The sequence below is a fragment of the Oncorhynchus masou genome, chromosome 23 (assembly GCF_036934945.1).
Source record: "Oncorhynchus masou masou isolate Uvic2021 chromosome 23, UVic_Omas_1.1, whole genome shotgun sequence".
Lineage (NCBI taxonomy): Eukaryota > Metazoa > Chordata > Actinopteri > Salmoniformes > Salmonidae > Oncorhynchus > Oncorhynchus masou.
Window position 1 is genome coordinate 29,458,894 of NC_088234.1, and position 25,484 is coordinate 29,484,377.

At 43.6% G+C, this 25,484-nt stretch overlaps 1 protein-coding gene across 2 annotated transcripts in view; it reads left to right on the top strand.

Moving 5' to 3' along the window:
* Positions 1–22,619, top strand: part of LOC135510715 (metastasis-associated protein MTA2-like) — a 30,235-nt gene extending 7,616 nt beyond the window's left edge. For both annotated transcript variants that reach the window (XM_064931861.1, XM_064931862.1), the window contains 15 exons: positions 2,409–2,526; positions 3,030–3,093; positions 3,380–3,497; positions 11,129–11,231; positions 11,705–11,804; positions 12,035–12,223; positions 12,509–12,583; positions 13,226–13,284; positions 13,370–13,470; positions 15,602–15,741; positions 16,183–16,411; positions 16,553–16,642; positions 16,890–17,011; positions 19,330–19,478; positions 20,324–22,619. In XM_064931861.1, the coding sequence (XP_064787933.1) occupies positions 2,409–2,526; positions 3,030–3,093; positions 3,380–3,497; positions 11,129–11,231; positions 11,705–11,804; positions 12,035–12,223; positions 12,509–12,583; positions 13,226–13,284; positions 13,370–13,470; positions 15,602–15,741; positions 16,183–16,411; positions 16,553–16,642; positions 16,890–17,011; positions 19,330–19,478; positions 20,324–20,477 (1,811 nt within the window). In that variant the 3' untranslated portion in view covers positions 20,478–22,619. The remainder of the gene's footprint in view (positions 1–2,408; positions 2,527–3,029; positions 3,094–3,379; positions 3,498–11,128; positions 11,232–11,704; positions 11,805–12,034; positions 12,224–12,508; positions 12,584–13,225; positions 13,285–13,369; positions 13,471–15,601; positions 15,742–16,182; positions 16,412–16,552; positions 16,643–16,889; positions 17,012–19,329; positions 19,479–20,323) is intronic.
* Positions 22,620–25,484: the final 2,865 nt, after the last annotated feature.

Here is a 25,484-nt window from a genome sequence, read left to right on the forward strand (position 1 = left end):
AGTAGGAGTTTGATACTAATGTAGGGTTCATTCACAATGGACGAGGGGAATTGTTTTGTTTTTTGTGTGTTGTTCTTCTATCATGAATAGTGCTGTACTTGTGGGTTGTCGTAGGAGTAATAGTGGCTGGCTATTGGTTTGAGTCAGTGTTTATCACACACGTTTCCAGTTAAAGGGGGTCGCCCACTAGAGTGCCCTGAGTGGTGCATTTGTGCAGATGCCCAGGGATCAGAGGAAGAGATGCAGAGCGGGGGAAATGGAGAGAGAGAGAAGCGGCCGCCGAGGTGGTGTTGTGATGCTAATGATACTCAGATTACCTAGAGCCCTGATCGACTTCATTTATACACACACACACACACACACACACAATCAGTCCTCTAACATAGTGGGCTTCATGCAGTGGCAGGGCTCCAGACAAGACATTCAGATCCACACCCCAAAATGGATGCATTTACCAGCAATCTGTAATGCATTTTATAATGTTAACTACTACACCTATCTAGCTGACAAAGTTAATTTGTTTGACTCTGGATGTAAATTTTATTCCATGTTTTACCTGTAGGCCTGTGCAGTGCCTCCGGTTTGGTTTCATGAAAGAGCCTACTTATTGCAAGTTACTCTGGATAAGAGCTTCTATTTGCTGAATGACTAAAATGTCATCAAAAAAGACATTTAGCGACAACAGGAGATAGGATCTCAGTGGAGAAACACAAAGATGGCCCTGAAACTGGCTGCAACCAGTCGAGAGGAAGGTTGAGGATGGGTTGCAAACAAACGGCCACAACTGGGCTGGTGTAGAGACCCTAGTGCCCAGTCTTGCTCCAGCCCTCCTCACGACCTGGCCCAGTTGCCTGGTTCACTCTGATCTGACTCCCCGCTACACACACTGTCAGCTGTTGCATTATGTTGCGCTACTGTACATCCCTCTCCTGCGTTTTGGCTCGGGCGCCCGAAAAACGCCTCGCTCCTGCCTCTCACTCGGCAGCACGAGCCACCGCTTTGGCACTGTCCTGTTACACAAGACCTGGGCTTCTCTCCCAGTCTCTCTCCCTCCAACAGTAACCCCCCCCCCTTCTTTATTCATATCCTTTATTCTCTTCCTCTACCACCACACCCCCCCAATTGCCCACCCTCCTCTTAGCTTGTCCCCAGCTCAGGCACGCTGCTCAGAACAAAAGGCCCTTGGTGTGTCCCACAGGGCTACGGCACGCAACGGGTTAACTCTGACTTGCCTTGTGTCTTTGTCAAGGAAGAAAGTGTGTGTGTGTGGAGGGAGAGAGCGTGTTCACTGCTCTGCTGGAGCTCCACTGCACGTGGGTGTGCCTTGAGTGCCTGCCTTTTTTCTTTTCTTTTTTTATGTATTTTTTTCTTGTGGGTGGGGGGTGTATACATGATGGGGGGGATGGGCGCCTCAGGTTTGACGCACAGGGTTTCCCACTTGGTCTGGCAGGGACTTGCTGGACAAGGGGAGGGAAGGAGGGTGAAGGGGGGCGGGGGTTGAGTGGTGGCAGGAGGGGTTAACAGAGAGAGGTGTGGCCTGAGGTCCTGCCCCCCCCCCTCCTCTACTGACAGGGTTTCCTGGGGCTGAGTGCAGGGGCGGAGTCCGTGGAGATGGAGCGATAGTCCTGCCCAGTTCGTTCTCTCCCCCCTCAGTGCTCAATCCACCACCACCTCACACATTTCTGACTTACCCGCCTGAAATTAGGAATGTGCAATTTTAGTCGTGTAAAACTAGATATAATACAAAAACAATTTCCATACGGGGAAAATGAATGTTTCTTTATCTACACTGGCTAATTTTTGCCTGCCAGGTCATATAGGCTATATGCAGTCCTTTGTTTACATTGACTGTAAAGCTTCAGTGGGGCTATAGTAGGTCACTAGAATAGACCAGAAGAGTTTGTCCTTCCGAGTAGGGAATTATTTTCATTGTCTGGTATTGGTTACACATAAGTACAAGTTAAAGTTCCAGGTCATAGGTTATGATAGACTTGCACTTGACACAGTAGATAAAAGGGCAATGTATATAGTCAGTTTCACTTTGCTGTTCAGTGTGTTTGATTTCAATAAAGATACTGCCAGGGGCTGGTCTATTGACAGTGCTTCCACCCCTGGACCACACACTCCCATGGCGGCAGCGGTTGGATCCACTGTTCCGTTACTCACTTTCTGAGCTTTATCCCCCTCTTTCTGTTTCCCCATCTTCGTTTCTAACCGATATCTGTCATTTAAGACTTGAAAATGTCCAAACCAATACACTGCGGGATCGTTCTCCCCGTAGCCACAATTCTCAGTTGGTTATATCGATATGAATTGTGTGATTGAACAGATCACGACTATTAGAACCCAACTAACTGGGGAAATGTGCTTTGTCGCTCATGTGTCTTTTTGTGTTCTGTGTTTCATAGGAGACTTTGAGGAGGAGTCCAAGCAGCCCACTGTGTCTGAACAGCAGAAACACCAGCTGAAGCACCGAGAGCTTTTCCTCTCTCGGCAGTTTGAGTCTCTACCTGCAACTCACATACGGTAAGATGGAGCGTGTGTGTGTGTGTGTCCCTGAGGTGGTCTCACCGCATAGCGGTAGCTGCAGACAATGGTGCTGCCGTTCAACCCTTTCAACTCTGACGGGATATGGTGTCATGTGACAGGACTGATATGCACAGTTAACTCTCAACCTGGAACGTTATCCTCTCTGGCCCATTCACAATCATTAAGCCACTGTGTTCAAACGGTCCCTTTCTATAACATGAACAATCGCCACTGTTCAGGCTCCTGATTTTAAAATACAGTAAGTGACGGTATTATGACTGTCAATCATTTAACTGTGTTGAAATTATCTTGCCTGTTCTGAAGTTCTTTCCCAGGATCTCCAGACATTCTATTGTTTTCCAGTGCCTTATTGGGGATATAGGCTTGGTACAGCAGCAGGGTTAGGTGCTGCTCAGTTCAGATTAATGCAGGGTGCCCTTTTGACCTCCTGAATAACCCTCACTCTGTCTCTTCTCCTGGCGCCTCTCTCCCCTCCCCAGAGGGAAATGTAACGTCACCCTCCTCAACGAAACGGACATCCTCGCCGGGTACCTGGAGAAAGAGGTGAGCTTCAGTCTCTCTCCAAAGCGTCACTGTTCATCACCAGCAAGTCTGTCCCACGTATTACATTGACTACTGCACTGTCGAGGAATTTATGCCAAAGGAGTTGTGCATGTTCTGCTGAAAGTGGTCTATTTTTATTTTTTTTAGGACTACCTTTTTTGAGTGAGGACCATTGTATCAAAAATATATTTTTTGATACAATAAAGCACTGAAATATAGCGTCTATTGGCTGAGAATGTATCCACTCAATCCATTCCTAACATCTGTTGTTCATCTTTCTGTCCAGGAGTGTTTCTTTTACTCGCTGGTGTTTGACCCGGTTCAGAAGACCCTCCTGGCGGACCAGGGAGAGATCCGTGTAGGCTCCAAGTACCAGGCCGAGATCCCTGACAAGCTCGCCGAAGGTGTGTGGGGGGGGGCCTGGCTTAACTCTGACCTTTTGGAATGGGCTATCACGTTGTATCCTGTTGTGGTTGTCATAGTGCTCTGACTACACACTCTTGGGGTTAAGTTGCACCCCACTTCTTAAGGTACTGGGTTGAAAGAAGGTCTTTTATCACGTCTAAATGATGGTGTATGAGTGATTAGTGAGACATGGGTCATGTTCAGTAGGGCACACAGGAAAATGTTTTGGAATGGGGGGGGGCATTTGTATTCCCTTTCAGTCTATCACTTGGTATAACATACTATGGGGAGTCAATGACCAATCCTATTCACCTGAAGCAAACTGAAATCATGCCCAAAGGGCCAATGGATGCCGAGCCTGCCCTAGGAAGCCCCTTTTTCCTGGCTATAATACTGGGGCTCGCATCCATTTCCCAAATTCTTTGCTTATCAGCTCGCCTGAAGGAAGGACGCGTCACGCAATTTACAAACTTTTCAAGAATATGAAGGCTATGAGATTCTGCCCCGTCATAGGTGTCTGTTAGTGGGAGAGATTATTTGTCCCCTTAGATGTTGCACGTTTTGGATCTCGGTATCGGGTTTTGTCTGATTAAAAACCCACAACTTTCTGCTCTGCTTGTGGCGCCAGTGCTTCCTTCTTTGATTGCCAGTGGTAAAAGTTCAAAAAGGCTAGCCAGCTGAGTTTGAACCTCTGACCGTGCCCTAGGGCACGTTGTTTCACAACGAAAAATAAATATACTCACGAATGCTGTCCTGTTGCTTGGGGTGGAAACACGCTCAGGAGGCCTCCGCTTGGACCGGTTTGTTTGACCATTGCCTCCGGCTGGGTTCAACTTCCTATTGGAAGTCGGGTTGACTTTGTGCGGAAGGTTGGGTGGTGGGAGTTGATAGGGGTGTCATCCCGAGTGAGGCTCATTCCGGTTTCTCTGGCAGTGTTCAAAGTCCGGATTCCGGGGATGATATTCAATCACTGATTGGCTCTGGAGTGTGAATCAGATGAGGGTCTGAACCATTGGCGGTGAATGCGACTTTGGTGTTTTCTCCCCCGTGGCGACGTTCGTCCAGCAGCGTTGCTTACCCCTGTTTCAAAGATTTCCCCGATGGGTGGCGAGTTACGCACGGTTGTCAGGAATGGTGGATATGAAAACAAGCATGACAAAAAAAAAAGAATTATCCTGGAGCTCTGCCCCTTCAGGAGATAATATATGGGATACTTTGAGCGTGCTCCATCCAGTGGCGGGCATGCACAGTTTCACCATGGGTGATGAGGACAGTGACGAGGGGGTACGGTCTGTGCACTGTGCATCCTCCTTTTCGTGGCGTCATTATGTCAGTGTTCCCAGGGGTCATAGCAACTGTCTTAAGAGGAGATTTCGTCTCTCTACTTCAAAAGAGGGCTATTCGGGTGGTCCCAGTGTCAGAAGTACAGAGTGGTTGTTACAGCCAGTACTTCATAGTTCCCAAGAGCCCTGAGAGTCCCATTCTGGACTTGTGTGTTAAAGCAGTTATTTATTACTCTGTCATTTAAAAAAAAAAAAAAAAAAAAAAATAGTTTTATCATGTCCCCCTCCATCCTTGACAAAACAGAACTGGAGTCATAACCAGTTTTAGGAGGGCTCGTAATAATGGTTTTCCCACGGTGCGCCGCCGTCTCCCAACAGTAAGGCCTGCTCCGCTCATTCTTCCGACAGTTAAGTGCAGTGCCCAGCTGATAATCACATAACTGCTTCGAAACTGATCCTTAACTATGCAAAATGAAGAACAGGGCGGGCCACTCTATTGTATTGCTCCATTCTAATCTTAAAATGGTATGTACCTTATATCAGTCCACCGACTCAAAGAAGCCTTATCAGACTACTCTGACCTACTTGGGGTAGGCTACACAGTGAGAACGTGCGTCGTTAGTTGTACATGCCAAATGGCTTTCAATATCTGTGAAAATCTCCACCGGGCAGCAGGTGAGCGGGTGTTGGAGAATGTGGTGACGAGTGTTGTGGAGCCTTACATTGGCAAGGGGAGTAATGTCACCATGGACAATTTCTTAACTTCACTGTCATTAGCAAACAATTTACTTGCAAAGAAAACAAGTCTGGTTGGCACCATGAACAAAGTGAGATGGGAGCTCCCTCCCGCTGAACAAAATAAGCCACCTGCACAGCCATTGTGCTCCACAATGGTGCTAAATAATGACAACGGGGACACAATCAAGAAACAAACGGAGACTATTATGCACTACAAACAAAGGTGAGTCATGCAAGTAAAAGTTAGGCAACTGTTAGGGCATGGGAAAACAGCCAAATGAAATCCAACTGATGCCGTTGCGTGAAGACGCACACTATGTAAGCATGAGCTGAAGACAATTGAGTGTTTTTGAATGCTGTATTATCCACACTTAAATGAATTAAAATGCCATTATTGCTTTTGTGTTGAGTTTCACAATCTATCAAAGCCACTTGGCGCTTATAATGGTATTTAGGCTACTGATGTTTTCATAATTTGACCGCACATTTTGGTGGTTGTGGTATATTTATATTTTGTTGTTATAAAAATATTTTTCCGTGTTCCAGCACATGTCCTTTCTGTTTCATAGTTGTAACAAAGGCACTCCATGAATATAATTGATTGAACTCTTGAATTGAAGTGTTTTGGTTGTTTGTTTTGGTTGTAGTGTGTTTTTGTTTTTACATCTAGCCTACAGCCCTCAAACTCAACTCTGGACCTTGTAGTCAGTGCCACTTCATTTTGTCATTGTCCCCTCTAATCAGGGACTGATTTAAGACCTGGGACACCAGGTGTGTGCAATTATCAGGTAGAATAGAAAACCAGCAGGCTCTGGACCGTGTAGGGTAATACAATTTTAAAGCTGATCCACCCCGTGAAATAAATTGTTGACTACCCCTGGCCAACAGTAACATAAACTAATGAAAATGCTGTTATTATTTGAAATAAAGATCTGAAGGACGCATATTTTCATATGCCATACATTCTCCCTATCGCCCCTCACCTTTTCTATGGTGGTGGAGGAGGCTTTGGCACCGGTGCGGTGCCAGAGGATCAGAGTATTGGCCTATCAGAATGATTGGCTGGTTATAGCGGAGCTCTGCTGGTTTCCCATATTCAGTCTCTGGGCTTGACAGTGAATCACAAGAAAGTAGTTTGTCTACGGCTCAGCACATTTCGTTTCTGGGTCTCGTTCTGGACTCACTTCTGAATCATGCTCTTTGTTCGCGTTCCGGCTCTGTCTGGCACGCTTTCAGCTGGGGCACTCGTGCTTTTCGCGTGTGCTTCTGGTTATTGGGTCGGATTGCCCTCTATGATAGCTGTATTGCCGCTGGTATGTCTGAGGCATCTGTTTCAGGGTTGGTTGCTACGTGTCTGTCTGCTTCTCGCCACGGTCATGGATTACTCAAGGTATCCCTGTCGTGCCTAAGGGTGTTGAATCCTTGGGGAGACCGGCGAATGCTGTTGCAGGGGGTTCTCATGGGCCGGGTAGTGTCCCCGCAGGGTAATCATGACAGGCTAATCCTTACTGGGATGGGTGAGCGCTGTGTGTGGGCTACTCTGAAAGAGGGATTTGGTCAAGAGCGCAAAGGGCTCTGCATATCAACAATCTAGAGCTACTGACTGTTTTGCTAGCGCTGAGACGGTTCTTTCCGATGTTGTAAGGCCAGCATGTGTTGGTAAGGTCTGACAACAGGACGATGGTGGCATACATCAACAGGCAGAGGGACGCGGCCTCTGTGACAGCATGTCGTCGGGATCCATTGTCCCAGGTGCACGGGAGGATTTGGCACTCGCAACCGCAGATAACGGCTCTGTGTTTGGCCCCTGAAGGCTGAATTTGACGGCTACGAGGCTTTACCGAGAGAGTTGTGTACATAAGTGGTGCGCATTTGAGGGTTGGTGTCAGGTTGAAGGATTTTCTCATTCTCTGTGCTCTTTGGTAGACACTTTTTGAGCAGGACTTTTCTTTTTCCACATTTCCGGTTTACACTATATGGCCAAAAGTGTGTGGACACCTGCTTGTCAAACATCCTCATTCCAAAATGGTCATTAATATGGGGTTTGTCCCCCTTGCTGCTATAACAGACTCCACTCTTCTGGCAAGAATTTCCACTAGATGTTGGAACATTGCTGCAGGGACTTGCTTCCATTCAACCACGAGCAGTAGTGAGGTCGGGCGCTGGTGTTGGGCGATTAGGCCTGGCTCGCAGTCGGCGTTCCAATACATCCCAAGGGTGTTTGATGGGGTTGAGGTCAGGGCTCTGTGCAGGCCAGTCAAGTTCTTCCACACCGATCTCAACGAACATTTTTTGTATGGACCTCGCATTGGGGCGTTGTCACGCTGAAACAGGAAAGTGCCTTCCGCAAACTGTTGCCACAAAGTTGGAAGCACTCCAAGGTGACGTTACGTCCTAATGCAGTTTGCGCCCAACATTATGCCTATGTCTTACAGGTCTTTTCCTTTCTCACCACCACTGTTTGCTTCCAGTGAAGAACAGAGGTTGCATGGCCTGTGTCCAGTGCACGCTTTACGCACGTACAGTGCATTCTAAAAGTATTCAAACCCTTTGCTATGAGACTTGAAATTGAGCTCAGGTGCATCCAGTTTCCATTGATCCTCCTTGAGATGTTTCTGCAACTTGATTGGAGTCCACCTGTGGTATATTCAATTGATTGGACATGTTTTGGAAAGGCACACACCTGTCTATATAAGGTCCCACAGTTGACAGTGCATGTCAGAGCAAAAACTTCGCCATGAGGTCGAAGGAATTATCCGTAGAGCTTCGAGACAGGATTGTGTCGAGGCACAGATGTTGGGAATGTGTACTAAACAATTTCTGCAGCATTGAAGGTCTCCAAGAACGCAGTGGCCTCCATCATTCTTAAATGGAATAAGTTTGGAACCACCAAGACTCTTCCTAGAGCTAGCTGCCTGGCCAAACTGAGCAATCGGGGGAGAAGGGCCTTGGTCAGGGAGGTGACCAAGCAACCCGATGGTCGCTCTGACAGAGCTCCAGAGTTCCTCTGTGGACAGAGAACCTTCAAGATTGAAAACCATCTCTGCAGCACTCCACCAATCAGGCCAGACTGAAACCACTCCTCAGTAAAAGGCACATGACAGTCTACTTAGTTTGCCAAAAGATAGTTAAAGAACTCTGACTGTAAGTAAAATATTCTCTGGTCTGATGCTGTGGGGATGTTTTTCAGTGGCATGGACTGGGATACTAGGTTTGTGGGAAAGATGAATGGAGCAAGGTACAGAGATCCTTGATGAAAACCTACTCCAGAGCACTCAGGATCTCGGGTGAGGGTTCACTTTCCAACAGGACAACGACCCTAAGCACACAGCCAAGACAACGCAGGAGTGGCTTTGTTGAGTGGCCCAGCCTGAGCCCGGACTTAAACCCGATTGAACATCTCTGGAAAGACCTGAAAATAGCTGTGACGCGATGTTCCCCAACTAACATGACCGAGCGTGAGAGGATATTCAGAGAAGAATGTGTGTGGATTGGGTGTGGCAAGCTTGTAGCGTCATACCCAAGGCTGTAATCGCCGCCAAAAGTGCTTCAACAAAGTACTGAGTAAAGGGTCAGAATACTTAAGTAATTGTGATATTTCAGTGCATTTTCTTTAATACATTCTGAAAGAAATCCTGTTTTTGCTTTGTCATTATGGGGTATTGTGTGTAGATTGATGGGGAAGGGCATGTTTTAAATCCATTTTGGTATAAGTCTGTAATGTAACAAAATGTAGAAAAGTCAAGGGGTCGTAATACTTTCCAAATGCACTGTCTATGGATGGGCACAAGCATGTCTGTGTTTGTGACCAGCTTTTTTGTCCGTTTCGCAAATCCAGCTTGGGGTAGGGTGCTTTATAAGCTGTGTCATTCTAATTGGATTATGGAGGCTATCTCCCTGGCGTATAGCAAAGGGCAAGGGTTGCCTAGCGGTGTGCCTGCTCACTCTCTACTAGGGGTGTGGTGGCTTCTTGGGCATTGTTCAGGGACTTGCCGATTGTTGATATCTGTGCTGCAGCGAGTTGGGGTTCCCCACATACTGTACCCATGTGTTTTTTTATTGCTTGGCTGTAACTGCTTCCAGTGTGTTCTTATGGTTGGGTCCGGGAGTGGCTGTTGAGCAGCGTGCAGGTTGCATATTTATCCGGGTTACCACAGTTGCCCTGTGGGATTTAGCCTTGGGCTGCCTTGGTTTCCTGCACTGCGCATGATTTCAAGTTTTTCAGATTCAGTGAAATCCTTAGGTGTCTGTATGAGGCCTTTGTAACCGGTTAGGTCTATGGACTTGGTCGATGTTAGACATCATTTTGTCTGGGTTACCACAGCTTCCCTGTGGTGTTGAGCCTTGATGTGTGGCACACAGTGTGCATTTATCAGGGTTACCACAGTTCCCTGTGGGTTTGTACCTTGGGCTGCTGTGGCAGTGTGCGGGTACTCTGTTTCCAGGTTACTGCAAGTTTTCTGTGGGTTTGATCCTCTGCTGCCGTGTTTCATCGACTCTGGGCAATGCTATGTATTGAGCGTGTGCGCTTTACCAGGTCATGACAAGTTTTATTGGACTTGTGGTTCCTTTTTGTATTTTCAGGTATTCAAGTTAAGTATTGTTTCGGGACCCGTGGGGTCTGGACTTGGGGTGTGGTGGCAGCGTGTCAGTACGCATAGCCAAGTTGTAGCAGGTTCTGGTTCCCTATGTTGGGCTATGACAGTTCAGGTTTCTCGGTATTAAGAGGAAAATGTGTTTTCTGTAACACCTTTTTGGAGCCGGTGAAGCCTCCTAGTTTGGTACCCTTTGAGCCAGCTTTGGGCATGATTGTATGTCCCCCGTAGTGTGTTATACCGAGTGACTGACTGACAAAGGGAACGTATAGTTATGAATACAACTACTCTTCCCAAAAGAAGAGAACGATGTATAACATTTTGGCCCGCGCAATCAGTTGGGGTTGGGCTCGCTGAAGAGCGGTACTGAATTGAGGAAAAAGATGCGATCCCCGGTTTTATAGCCGTGGGTGGACTCTGCATCTATTTGCCCATTGTGCGTGATTTCCGTTTGCTTCAGGCTTTGACGCCCCATAGTATGTTATACCTCGTTCCCTCCTTCAGGGAACAGTAGTTAGATTCATAACTGTAAATGTTCTTATTGAAGATTTTGCTCCCCACTGAATACGCCCATGGATAGGGCCCTTCAGGCAGGTGGTGTGGTAAGCTGCTGCCCTATTTTATGTTCCCTAGTGTAGCCAGTGTTAAGTTGAAGGTTGACTTTTTGTGGAAGGTGTTCGAGCCCCTGTGTGTCTGACACTGGTTCTGTCTGGTCAGACGGACATAGCTGTTCATCCTCTGGAGACTACGTAGGAGTAGTCTGGACTGCCTGCACATGCTGTAATTTCTGTCCCCCTCCTCTCGCATCCTCTGCTCATTCATTTTTTTCTCTTCTGCTTATCCCCCTCTCCTATTCCTCTTTCACCATTTCCTCTCCTCTCAAGTCTCTATCTTGTTATAGCCATAGACCAGTGTCTACCCAAATAGTGGGCCACACAACCCGTATCTTTCACTATCTGCTGCGTCATTAGTTTACGTGTCTGATCGTTGTTCTATTGGTATTGTCCCTCACAGGTGAAACACACACCCGTATCCAGGAAAAGCTGGAGACCAAGGTCTGGGACCCTGACAACCAGCTCAAAGACCCCCAGATTGACCAGTTCCTGGTGGTGGCTCGGTGAGTGTCCCCTGTCCCCCTTCATCTGTCACAGGTTGCCCTGGTTACGTTACAACCCGGCCCTGTTGCTATAAAGGTTCTTGTTGTCGGGACGTTGTCAGGGTGCCTCGTGAGCTTGGTGCACATTCTGATTTGAGTTTCGAAGTCCACTTTTTGGTTTAATTGTAGCACAGTCATTTCCTGTAGACATCTTTGAATGATCTTGCCTAAGCAGTGTAGTAGCAGGAGGACCCCAGTCAAACACACAGCATGTCTGTCCCTGTTTTTGGAGGGAATCGACATTGTAGTGAAAGACTCCTTGATTACATCAAGCTGGAGTGCCATCTTGTGGCCATATGATGTAAATTGACACATTTACTAAACCCCATCTGATTGGTTATCAAAATGCCCAGACAAAAATAAGTTCCTAATGCGTGTGTTTCAGTACTGGGTTTGTCAGATTCTAATTATGATATTTGGTGTGTGTGTGCCAGTGCTGTGGGGACGTTTGCTAGAGCCCTGGACTGCAGTAGCTCCATCCGTCAACCCAGCCTGCATATGAGTGCTGCAGCAGCCTCCAGAGACATCACACTGGTGAGACACACACACGTTATCCATGTCCCATGGTGACGAGACAGTCAGCAAGTGCTCCACTACCCTCTAAACTAACAGACATCTACCTTGCCGTAATTAGTAGCAGAAACGTACATTGTATCGTAATATTTATCTAATACTATATGCAATATCACATATTCACAAAAACCTGAATAATGTGACCTGTGCCAAAATCACCATGACCTGATCTCTCTCCCCCCCCCTTCTAGTTCCATGCCATGGACACCCTGCAGAAGAACGGTTATGACCTAGCCAAGGCCATGTCCACGCTAGTCCCGCAGGGCGGGCCGGTCCTCTGCCGTGACGAGATGGAGGAGTGGAGTGCCTCGGAGGCCATGCTGTTTGAGGAGGCCCTGGAGAAGTACGGCAAGGACTTTAATGACATCCGCCAGGACTTTGTAAGTAGTGAACACTCATCTCAATGACACCCCTACTGTCCTTCATTCATGACTCCAAGGTCATGTTCATTCGGGCACACAATGGAAAATGCTATAAAACATTTAGCCAAGAAAAGCAAAAATGATTCCGTTTTCCCCTAACTTTTTTTGGGGGGGAGGGGGAGGATGATATCTTAACACCTTCCTTGTTGTCTTGATATGCACCTATGGTGTATGTTCTACTGGTCACAGATGGCATTGGTGATTCTGATTTGTGTGGTGTTTATACCTCGTTCTTTTTTTTAGTTACCATGGAAGTCACTAGCCAGTGTGGTCCAGTTCTACTACATGTGGAAGACTACTGACCGCTACATCCAACAGGTAATTCACCTCCTCTCACCTCTCAATGACAATATGACATGGTTTGTATTTGTCAGTTGTTTCACTGATGTATAAATAGTAGTTTCATTCACGCCTATCATGTTATTAGTCACATGCGCTGAATACAACCGGTGTAGACCTTACAGTGAAATGCTTATTTACAAGCCCCTAACCAACAATGCAGTTTAAAAAAATAATATGGACAAGAATAAGAAAAAAAAGTAACAAGTAATTAATGAGTAGCAGTAAAATAACAATAGCGAGACTATATACAGGGGGTACCAGTACAATGTGCAGGGTCACCAGTTAGTTGAGGTAATATGTACATGTAGGTCTTAAAGTGACTAAAGTAGATAACAGTAGAGTAGCGGTGGTGTTAAATAAGGGAGGGGGGGGCGCAGGTAATGCAAATTGATTAGGTGTTCAGGAGTCTTATGGCTTGGGTGTAGAAGTTGCTTAGAAGCCTCTTGGACCAAGACTTGGTGCTCAGGTTTTGTCGTGCCCTCTTCACGACTGTCTTGGTGTGCTTGGATGTTGTTGGTGATGTGATGTGGACAACAAGGAACTTGAAGCTCTCAAGCCGCTCCAATAACCTACTTGCTATTCCTGTGCTAATTGTATAAAATGTTTATACCCTTTCAGAAACGACTAAAGGCAGCAGAAGCAGACAGCAAGCTGAAGCAGGTGTACATCCCCACCTAGTGAGTATCGGTCTGAACTGTATTCTCCTCAATATTACTATCCTTGCATCAAATACCATTATGACACATTTTCCCCTCTCTCCAGCACCAAACCCAACCCCAACCAGATCATGGCTCCTGGTAACAAGCCTGGCATGAACGGGGCCGCTGGCTTCCAGAAAGGACTGAGCTGCGAGAGCTGCCATAGTGAGTACATGTGTGTCTTGAAAGTCTCTCTCTCTCTCTCACTGTACTGATAAATGCGCGTATGTACCTTTTTAACATCAGGCAATTATTTTATTTTTTTTGTGAACAAATCTTTATTCGTTTTCTTGTTGGGCGGAGCTACACGCACAATACACAGGTTCAGATAATGTAATAGTTGGCTTGCATCACAAAACCAAAAAGTATGTGTAAAGAGAGAAAGAAAACAGGTGAGCCTCCTCCCACCCCACCACTTGGAAACCATGTTTCCCACCCCTAAACCATCCCATACCACCCCTTCTCTGTGGGTCTGAAAGCAAAGAATGTAAAACAGATAAAAGTGTATATTTACACTATCCTCAAAGAATTCACACCACTTGATTTTTTTTCTGTATTTTGTTTTTACACTCTGAATTTAAAATGGATTGAATTTCAATTTTGTCACTGCCCTTCACACAATACACCCGTAATTTCAAACGGATATTATTAATTACACTTTGGATGGTTTATCAATACACCCAGTCACTGCAAAGATACAGCTCTCCTTCCTAACTCAGTTGCCAGAGAGGAAGGAAACAGCTCAGGAATTTCACAATGAGGCCAATGGTGACTTTAAAATCTACAGTTTAATTGCTGTGAAAGAATAAAACTGAGAATGGATCAACAACATTGTAGTTATTCAACAATACTAACCTAATTGACAGAGTGAAAAGAAGGAATCCTGTACAGAATAAAATGTTTCCAAAACATGCCTCCTGTTTGCAATAAGACGCTCAAGTAAAACCTTTTTTTTAAGGTATTTGTGACCAACAGATGCATATCTGTATTCCCAGTCATGTGAAATCCATAGATTAGGACCGAATTCATTCATTGAAATTGAAGGAATTCCTTAAATGAATTGTATCTCAGTAAAAAAAAAAAATGTTGCATGTTACATTTAAATTAGTTTACTTTGTGTGTGTCATATATATTTTCATGTTTGGCCTTAATAGATTGTTTACTTATTGGGCTTTAGCTCAGATTATTCTTTAGTCAAGTATATTTGTCCAGGCCTCAATTGTTTGTTGCCTCTCACCAGTCATTCGCACTGTTTGATCATTCGTATGTTATAACTTCAAATACTAACTGTATCCACTTGGCAATTGGGAGTTGGTGAGGTGAGTGCCATCTAAGAGCCAACATCATTTTTGCTTTTTGCAGCAGTGCTGCTTGCCAGCAGTAATAGTCTCTGATGTATTGATTTTCAAGGCGCTATCATCGTTAAGTAGCATTAGTAGATGCAAAGTATTGAATATTTACATTCATGCACTTTGGGAATGAATGGTGTAATTTTGTCCCAGAAGCATTTAACTGCAGGGCACTTTCACATTGTGTGAGTTAGGGGACATGGTGAACAGTTGGGAGTTTTGGCCAATTTCATTGCAAAATGTTTCTTGCTGTTAAATAGTCTGTCAACAAACTTAAAATGTGTAAATTGATGGTTTGGATTACGGGATGCCATGGTCATAATTTTCAAATTTCTGTGGTTAAAGGGTTGTTCATATTCACTTAAATCTGTGGACCATCATTTTTTTTAATAGCTTGCTCAGAATGAGCTTTCCAAAAGTAGTTTATATATTATAGAGATCAGTCCTTTTGGGAGCCCAGATAATCATTGGATGGTTTGGTAGTTGGGTTTTCCGTGGGACTCTATAGGCCAGCATACTAGACCTAAGTTGTAAAAATGGAGTTGCCTGATGATGTTTTTCAAATCTAGGAATGTTTTCAAACCATTACAGTCCATGATATTGGCATGGGTACGGATTCCCAGTTACGTTGTTATAACATTTTGCGCCAAATAGAAAATGGTGTTAGCAATAATCGGACCAAAGCGTAGTTTACATTGAGGGATAGAGTGAGCTCAAAGTATTGGGACAGTGACACATTTTTGTTGTTGGCATCCTCCACCGGGATTTGTCTATGATCTTCAAAGTGTTTTGGGAGGGATTGAGATATATCGTTGGCGTGGTCCGTCGATTGGAGATAGTGGTGTAAATTCTTTCGATTGTCTAATTGCCAGAGCCAGGGGCTCCATAGACAATACAAATAGTGTTACTTTTCTTGTGAGCTAATACACACACCTTGCCTCTTCCAGCTGCCCAGTCAGCACAGTGGTACGCATGGGGTCCTCCCAACATGCAGTGCAGACTGTGTGCCTCCTGCTGGATCTACTGGAAGAAGTATGGAGGCCTGAAGACCCCCACACAGCTAGAGGGCGCCGCAAGATCTGTCTCGGTACGTCTGCTTTCACTAACCAGCTTCCCTAAACCTCGGTTCATCTCCGAAACCTTAAGTGATTTATTTTCCTTTATCTACATTGGACAGGGAAGAGTGCGTTCATATTTTCACTTCATAATTCCTAGTGGGCATCCACCTTGTTGCTTTCACCTACCCTATGTTATCAGATCATTACAGCGGCAGGAGACGAGGAGAGGACGCCACTGTAGACTAGACTAGTGAGATGGCTGTGCTAGCCGGAATCCTTCGGACATCCCTACGCTAACCCTTAATCTTACCATAACCCTTAGTTAACCATTTTAAATTTCAACTTCAATGGGGGGTAGGAACGTTCCAAGGATCCCGGATAGCACGGACCCTATTGCAATTGACCCTAAACAGTCAGTCTGACCAGTCATGATATTGCAATATGTTAATTTGACTCTTTTGGCCCCTCAGGAGTCCACTCCGCGCGGTCACATGACCCGCCAGGAGGTGCAAGGCCTGTCCCCGTTCACGACGAGCGGGGGGCGCGCCAAACTGCTGGCCAAGAACCGGCAGACATTCATCCTGCAGACCACCAAGCTGACGCGTATTGCCCGCCGCGTCTGCACTGACATCCTGCAGCCCCGCCGTGCGGCACGCCGCCCCTACGCCTCCATCAATGCAAATGCCGTCAAGGCCGAGTGTGAGTAGAGGAGATACTTTATACACACACACACACACACACACACACACACACACACAGTGTGTATATGTAGACACCCACACACACTCAGACATGTGATTTTCACACATGCACTGCTTATTGTCATCTTTTCTTCCTCAGGTATGATAAGGTTGCCTAAAGCAACCAAGGCCCCTATAAAGAACCGCTCTATCCCTCGACCACCGCTGGCCACTATAGTGAAGGAACTGGGTGAGAATCTACCAACCACCAGAGAGCTCCTAAGAGATCTTTTTATTTATTACTTCTCAAAATAGCATTGTGAACTATTGGGACTCAAAACACTTGCCTGTAGCTTTCCCCTACAATCCTCTTTTGTACTTCTATGTCAATTCTCTTTCAATACTCTTTATAGCTTCAATGCAATAACTAGGCTCCTTCCTGTTGTAAGTGTCTTGATTTTGGTTTGTGATTTATGCCTCCCCTGTCCTCTCCCTAGCCATCCAGGCTCCACTCAAGCTGAAGGCCCCCAGAGGCGCTCCCACACCCATCAACCGCAACCAGGCCAACCAGCCCCGCGGGGGATCAGGCCTGCTCGGGAAGAGGCCCTTTGACAGTAGCGTGAGTACTCCTCAGTCCTCACACACAAACACACCACAACCACCATTTTGACTTCCCCCGATCTGTCAGTCAAACCATATGTGACACTGACTGGTTCTTGTTTGGTATAGACGGCCTGTTATCTTTCCTCTGTTAATGTAACCTTGGATAGCGTCTCTTGTCCCAGGCTACTCAGACTGTGGAGACGGAGAGACTAGCAAACTGGTTCTGGTTCCTCTGTTACAATGGGAGATTCACTGACTAGAGCCCGACCGATAAATCTGTTGACCAATAATTGTCGGCCGATATTAGCCTTTCACAGAAATATATATATATATATATATATATATATTATTTTTTTATTCCACCGATAAAGCGCCAATATTATATACATAGAATAAACAAATACGTCTGCAGTCATTTTTATTTTATTTTCAATGGTTGCCTGACGAGGGCTCCTACCAGCTGCTCATTGAACATCGTTCAGCCCTAGGTCACAATGTGCACGAGTTGGCATGGTGGTTTGACAGTGAGTAGCTTGTTACAGCCAGTGTATTTGAATAGGTCAATCATCAAAAGTACACTTCAAGCAAGCAGCCCTATCCTCATCACATTCTCACTTAGTTAACATGGTTAGCTTAGCTATCAAGCCAGCAAGGTAGTTAGCTTAGCTAGCTAGCAATCTGTTCTACTTATGTGCTGACACTCGTCCTAGATACAAAAAGAACTCTTACTGTCTGGGCCTATTATGTGAGCTATGGGATTTATTTATTTAGTTTTCCCAAATATGCAATCTGAAAAAAGCAAGACATTTGCTGCAGATCTATCATTCATCTGTTAGCATTCTTTATGAGATGAGTAGCTAATGTTAGCTAGCTAGCTAAATTAGAACGTGCGACTAAAACCAGTGTGGAAAACATTTGCCTGCATGTCCCTTGTGACACAGTTGGTAGAGCATGGCGCTTGCAACGCCAGGGTTGTGGGTTCTCGTCCCACAGGACCAGTGCGAAAAATCTATGTGCTCACTACTATTAGTCGCTCTAGATAAGAACATCTGCTACATGACAAAAAAATGAAATAAATGTTTTCAGTCACCATTTGCAGTTGAAATGTATAGCCAGTACACCAGATGCTGCTAGGAGGGCCAGCAGGAGGCACTCTTTCCTCTGGTCTTAAAAAAATAATAGCCCAATGCCCCAGGGCAGGGATTGGGGACATTGCCCTGTGTAAGGTGCCATCTTTCGAATGGGACGTTAACAGGTGTCCTGACTCTGGTCACTAAATATCCCATGGCATTTATCGTAAGGATGTTAATCCCGGTGTCATGGCTAAATTCCCAATCTGCCCCTTGTACCATCACGGTCCCTTAATCTTTCCCAGCTTCCAATTGGCTCATTCATTCCCTCTCCACAAACTATTCACCAGGTCATTGCTGTACATGAGAATGTGTTCTCAGTCAACTTAGCTGGTAAGTGGTTAAATAAATAAAACCATTGTATTGTATAACAGTGTAATGAAGCAAACATTGTCGTAATGAATAGCTAGCTTTTGCTTGTCTTAACATACTCGCATTGCTTGGTTGCCATTAAGTGTTTGCATGACCTTTTGATTCTTGTAAACCCTGTAGTATATCTACTCAATACAAATGCTGACACCTAGTGGTGGCATTACAAACGGCATGTTACTGCATTTCAAAGCTTATTTGTGAACAGTGCAGTTTCAGATTTACTTTGAGGCAGTTTAATTCAGCCAGCCACCCTTTGTGGTGGTTTAGCACAAACACTTCTACATACTTCTTATCCAATGCTGTAGATAGGCATATCTTTAAGTGGTAGCTAAAAAGGTAAACTAAAATAGTTTTGTATTTATAGAGGATAAAGTTGGTTTTGATGGATATTCTGTAAACCAGAAAATATTCTTAAATGTACATTTTAAATATTTTGTAAAGAAATCCATAATTTAGAGTGTCTGCTTATCCTTTGGAGCACAATTTGTGCAAAAAACATTTGGAGTAAAAAATGTTTTTATTCCACCTCTAAAGAAAAACTATATCGGCAGGGGTATTGGTAATTGGTCACTTTTGCTTCCATAAAATTGGTATCGGACCCAAAAATTCCATATCGGTCGGGTTCTACCACTGACCATCTGTCCATCTCCCTCCTCCACCTTTGCGCAAAGCAGCATCACCACAACTTGGGCCAAGTGGCTACACACATACACACACTTGCATGTGGCTACACACATACACACACTTGCATGTGGCACACACACACTCACTTGCGTGGCACACCGCGTCAACGCGCACACACGTCTTCCCTCACAGTTCTTCTCTCATTCAGTCACAGGCGGCAGGGCTGCCGTTCCCCACCAATGGGAGGCCGTTCACATCGGGCATGAGGACCACCTCACAGTCGGTGATCAAGCGTCAGAAAGTGAACCAGGGAGACGCACCCAACCCCGTGGTGTTTGTGGCCACGAAAGACACCAGGTACTGTCCTTTTGTACAGACTACTTTCTGTATCTAGTAGCAAGCAGCAATTGAGGATACTAATTTAGATTCTGTCCTTTTTTTTAGTGTTGAAAAATATACAGTGTTGTACCCTGAGTGTACAAAACATTAGTAACGCTGCTCTTTCCATGACACAGACTGACCAGGTGAATCCGGGTGAAAGCTATGATCCCTTATGGATGTCACTTGTTAAATCGACTTCAATCAGTGTAGATGAGGGGGAGGATTTTGAGACATGGATTGTGTATGAATGGGAAAGACAAAAAAATTCAGTGCCTTTGAACGGGGTAGTAGGTGCCAGGCGCACTGGTTTGAATGTGTCGAACTGCCACACTGCTGAGTTTTTCACACTCAACCGTTTCCCATTTGTATCAAAACTTTTCCACCACTCAAAAGACATCCAGCCAACATGACACAACTGTGGGAAGCATTGGATTCAACATGGGCCAGCATCCCTGTGGAATGCTTTTGACACCTTGTGGAGTCCATGCACTGACAAATTGATGCTGTTCTGAAGGCAAAAGGGCTGCATCTCAATATAAAGGTGTTCCTAATGTTTTATACATTTGCTGTATGTGGAATACCCGACATAAAGGGTATCAATCAGGTCTCTATGTGAGTAAATTCAATGGGAGAATATTTTTTTTAGCCAAAAGGTTGCATTTATTGATTAATGCGTAATATTGCATTCAACTAGTTTGAAGACGAGAAGGATTCACTTCTTTGCACCTGTGCACTTTGACATTAGACTCCGAGGTGTGCAAATGTGGATCTTGTCAGCCCTATAGCTAATTCACTGTGTTGTGTGTTTCTCTCCTCTCAAGGGCTCTGAGAAAACACCTGACTCAGTCTGAGATGCGGCGTGCAGCCAGAAAACCTCACCTCCCGGTCAGGGTCAAGCTGCCCCTAGGTCCCCGGACCCTGGTACTGCCCACCCTGCCATCCAGCACCAGCGAGCCTATCGTCCTGGAGGACTAAGGGGGGGGGGCTGAGACCCACTGCGACGCGGGGGGCGCACCACCCTTCACTCCCACCTGCTAGTGCAACAGCGCACGCCATACCAGTCCAGTAGTCGTTTTCTGTTGTCATATTTTTTTTTGTTCTGTTACTTCCCAAAAGCTGACGTGCTGCTCACCACACACACACACTTTAGTGACACCCACATGCATACTTTGCATTGAGCTCACACATACACATGCCAACATTACTTCTCTACACACACTTACACGCACTAGGCTTTGGGCTTTGTAGTATTTTATTCCGGCTCTTTTTGCTTAATTATTTTGCTCCCCTTTTTTAATGGCAAATATTTTTAACTGTGTAATTTAAACTCTGAAATATTTCTCATCCTGAAATAATGGTGTTAAAACACTTTATTTTTTCCTCCAGGTCTTATTTGTGTAAATATTTGCAGCTTTTGAGGGGGTGACACCAATTTGGTTGGGGATGTGGGAAGGCCATAAAAAGAAATAGAAATACTAGAAGGGACAAAGTCTCTCAGACCATGGCAATTTGACTGAATGTCCATTCTAGTTATTCTATTTCTATTGGGAAGGCTAAATGGGACAGGAGTTTATAGCATGTTTATTTTGATTATTTTTCCGGGAAAGTCTATTTAGATGTTAATGAAACCATGTTCCTTCATAGGTCTGGGAGGTTGAGGTGAAGTACTTTGTATGACTCATCATTCAAGCATACTTGTCAAATAATCATATTCTACTTTTGGACACTCATTCTGTTAGACTTTAATTTGCACTATCACCCTGCCCCCACACACCCAAATAACAACTGATCCCCCCTCTATCTCTCCACAAGCCTATCAGAAGTTACGTTTGATAGTGAGGGGGGAAAATGCTGTTGCCCCCTAGTAGTTTGAGCTCTGTTTTTCTTGTTTGTCATCACAATCCATTTGAGTCCTGCCTTGTCTATCACTTGATTTGTCATGCTTGTTACAGCTACGTTTTACCCATCCGGAGGTACGTTTTGGTTTTGACCTGCGAGAACGACCTCTCGAGCACAACGGTCTTGCATCATCAATACAATGGTAGGAGAGAGTAATGGTTTAGGAAAAGGTGTAATGTAGGTTAACAGGGTAGAAGACATTCATTTCATGTAGGTTTGGAAGATATTCAAAAGTGTGTTCTGGATGTGGATCTGATGGGTTACTGTGGTTTGAGACATGGAATAGATGCTGTTGTCTTTAAGGCCCTTTATTGTGAGTAAGATGGGTTATTTTTAGTGAAGGAGACCGAATTAAGCCATAAACATTCAAGGTGTGTAAAACTCCATTCTGAGATGGCCCCTGAGCATGTTGCCACCTGTACGTATAAAACATGCATTCAGATCCCCCACCCATAGGTTAAGTCACAGCAGTTATGACAATGGACTGTTTCGCTCTTGCTTTTGAACAGACATGGCAAATTATGTTACGAGCTGGTCGTCAGAATGTCATTACTAAAGCAGCAATATGTATTGACTTGGGTACAGAAGTCATGTTTTTAATGATATGATGGGAGAGGAATATCCGGTGATGTCTTTACTTGTGGATTGATTTGGTTTGAATCTGTATTTTACCTTTTTGTGTTTTATGATGAAAGGGTGCGTTAGATTAAATCGATGCTTAATTGGATATTATAATTCCTCATGCTCCCTCAGGCATTGGGAACTGACAGCCAGTACTGGGGTAGAAATGAAGGATTTATATGCAAGTTTGGTCCCAATGTGGGCTTTTGTAATGTTTCTAAAACAAATTTTAAGTGTTAAAATGCTTAGTGAAAATATTAATCTGAAGGAAAAAAACTTGGCCTATTGATAATGTCAGTTTTTTTTTATATAAAACCTTTTAAAAAAAGCTTGTAATTACTTCATATTTTGGAGAAGGTTAAAATACTGTACATGTGAACATTGCTCTCTGTCATTGAGTGGGTTTGGGATGGGAGACTGGGATGGTTGGCCATCAAACAGTTGGGAGGGATGGAGAGGGGGTTAGAATTTTGTATGTTGGAGAGATAATTATGCTACAATTACATTTTTTTCTCACGTGTTTTTTATTCCAATGTGTCTGTATCCTTTTAATGTATCTTGATAAGAAAATAAAGATTTTTTTTCTTTGTGGTCATATACACATTTCTCTTCCATGCAAGTACTTTTTCTGGGCGTGTATGAAATGCATTGTCCCCTAGTTGTCAGTGACAAAAGTAATTACATTTGAATCATTTGTGTTTACGTCTCACATTAAATGTGTTCCTATAAATACTGTAACCCAAGCTAGATGAGTCCCCCAAACATGAAATGTGTATTTTATTAATTTCAAACAAGGGCATTATCAATCACGATCACACAAAGGTTTATATTTTCCTACATCAGACAGCATTTAAAAAACAAATTACACGGGTGCGAGGTTGACCAACTGTGGTGTAAATTGCCAGAATAGGTGTTCTCAATTGGGCTTGCCGTTATTAGTCAGGGAAGTAATTGGCAAACGTTTTTTTTAAAATCAATACATAAAGCACATGTATTGATTTGGGAAGGCTCAATACTTATTTTCCACCATAATTTGCAAATAAATTCATTAAATCCTACAATGTGATTTTTCTGGATTTTTTTTTTTCTCTCAAATTTTGCCTGTCATAGTTGAAGTGTACCTATGATAAATTACAGGCCTCATCCTTTTAAGTGGGAGAACTTGCACAATTGGTGGCTGACTAAATACTTTTTTGCCTGACTGTACTTACAATTCTAACAGCTTTTTTGTTAGTAGAGCATTTAACCGTCTTAAAATACAGTTCAATTTCTTTTTGTAGGGTACGAAAATGTGGTTTTCTGTTTGTAAATTTACATTTATGTAAATGAAATTTGGCCAAAAGAATAATGAAATTCATTACATTAAAATGTTTCAGCTTATTTCTATTGTATGTAAAGAATCCAAACAGTACATCTCTCCACAATAGTATAAAATCTTCATAAATGTGTTCAATTATAAACCTACTGCTGTCTTGCCACAGTTTTCTTACATGCATACAATGCCAAAAAAGATGCAACACTGTTTCTGGGTGGTCATTACAAAAGGAGCAATTTGAGTTGATGTTTTCCTTAAACTTCTTCATATAGTGGTTGGCAGGATAATATTTATGAATAATTTTAAAGGAAACATCCATAATTTTGTTAACAAGTAGGTATGTGTGTGGCAACATCCAAACTTTTTTTCCAACAGATATTATCAATAAATCCATTCCAATAAGGCATGACATAATGTATAGATACAACATCCTGCTGAAACAAGGATCGTATCGCTCTGTTGTTGAATGGACCAAAAGAGAAACAAATCTTTCCTACTGATGAGTCAACAGGGTCAATAGAAGGTAGGCTCTGAGGGTCAGGTCTTGACACGTTCCTGAATAACAGAGCAACACCTGAGGGAATGGCATCTAAAACAATTGCAAAATCTTTAGGTGTTACAGGGACCTTGTAAAGTGATAAGAATTCTTTATAACTGAGTAAAAGACCCTCTGCATTTACCAGTTGGCTCGCCAATAGGATATTATTTCAGAACCAATATTCTAAAAACAAAGAGGTATTTTTATACAATATATCCCAATTATTCCATATATATCTGTGTGGAGAAAAATTGTGTTTATAAATTATGGACCATGACAAGAAAACCTGCCGATGAAAAGCAGAAAGTTTCACTAGAACTTTGTCAATATTATAATTGCAAAACAACATGAAGTCAAGGCCACCAAAATTAGAGAAGACATGATGAGGAATACAATTCCAGATAGAAGTGGGTCTTCTTAGGAATTGTTTTATTCAATTGATCTTAAAAGTATTATTTAAAGTAGTAAAGTCCAGAAAATTCAGTCCGCCATTCTCATAAGTGTTCATTACAACAGTTTTCCTAATGTAATGGGTACGGTTTCTCCAAAGAAAATTGAAAAGCATCTGCTCTATCTCCTTGCTTATTTTACTGTCCAGATATAAAGATTGAGCACCATATGTTAGTCTAGAGATACCTTCAGCCTTGGTTATTAGGACTCTACCTTTTAAAGATAAGTCCCTCTGTAGCCATTGATTTAGTTTCTTCTGGGTTTTTTTAATAAGAGGGTTAAAATTTAGTAAGCCTCTAGACTTCTGATCCTTTGTAATGGTTATGCCTAAATATGTAAGTTCTTCTTTCACTGGAATACCATAATATGAAGGTATCACACAATCTTTGACAGCTATGAGTTCACATTTATTAATGTTAAGATATACACCAGACGCTTTGGAAAAGGATTGTATCACATTGATCGATATGGGAATTTGGTTAGCGTCTTTCAGAAAAAGTGTAGTATCGTCAGTCAGCTGGCTTATAATAATTTCTTTAACAGCTATGGAAATACCTTGTACAGGACTATTATTTAAAGAATTTGAAAGAAGTTGGGTGATTAATAAAAACAGGTATGGAGAGATAGGACAACCTTGCCTAATTCCTCTCTTTAACTCAAATCTAGGTGAGGTGCCATATTTCAATTTGATAGAACTGTTACCATTTGCATAGAGAGTCTTAATAGCCTTACAGAAAAAATCCCCAAAGCCAAGTTTCTCAAGGGAGTGGAAGAGAAACTGATGCTCTACTGTGTCAAATGCTTTATAAAATATAAAAATAATATGAAGCTATCCTCAGTTATTAGGTCTGAGTAGTCAAGTATGTCTAATACTAGTCTGACATTGTTAGAAATATGTCTGTTCCTCATGAAGCCAGACTGTGTTTCATCAATGATTGCATCCAGGACTTCTTTAATTCTTTTTGCAAGTAGTAAGGCTAATATTGTCACACCCTGGTCTTAGTATTTTGTGTTTTTTTTATTATTTTGGTCAGGCCAGGGTGTGACATGGGTTAATTATGTGGTGTGTTTTGTCTTGTTTTTTTTGTAGGTATTGGGATTGTGGTATCGTGGGGTTATCTAGAAAAGTCTATGGTTGCCTGAAGTGGTTCTCTTTTTT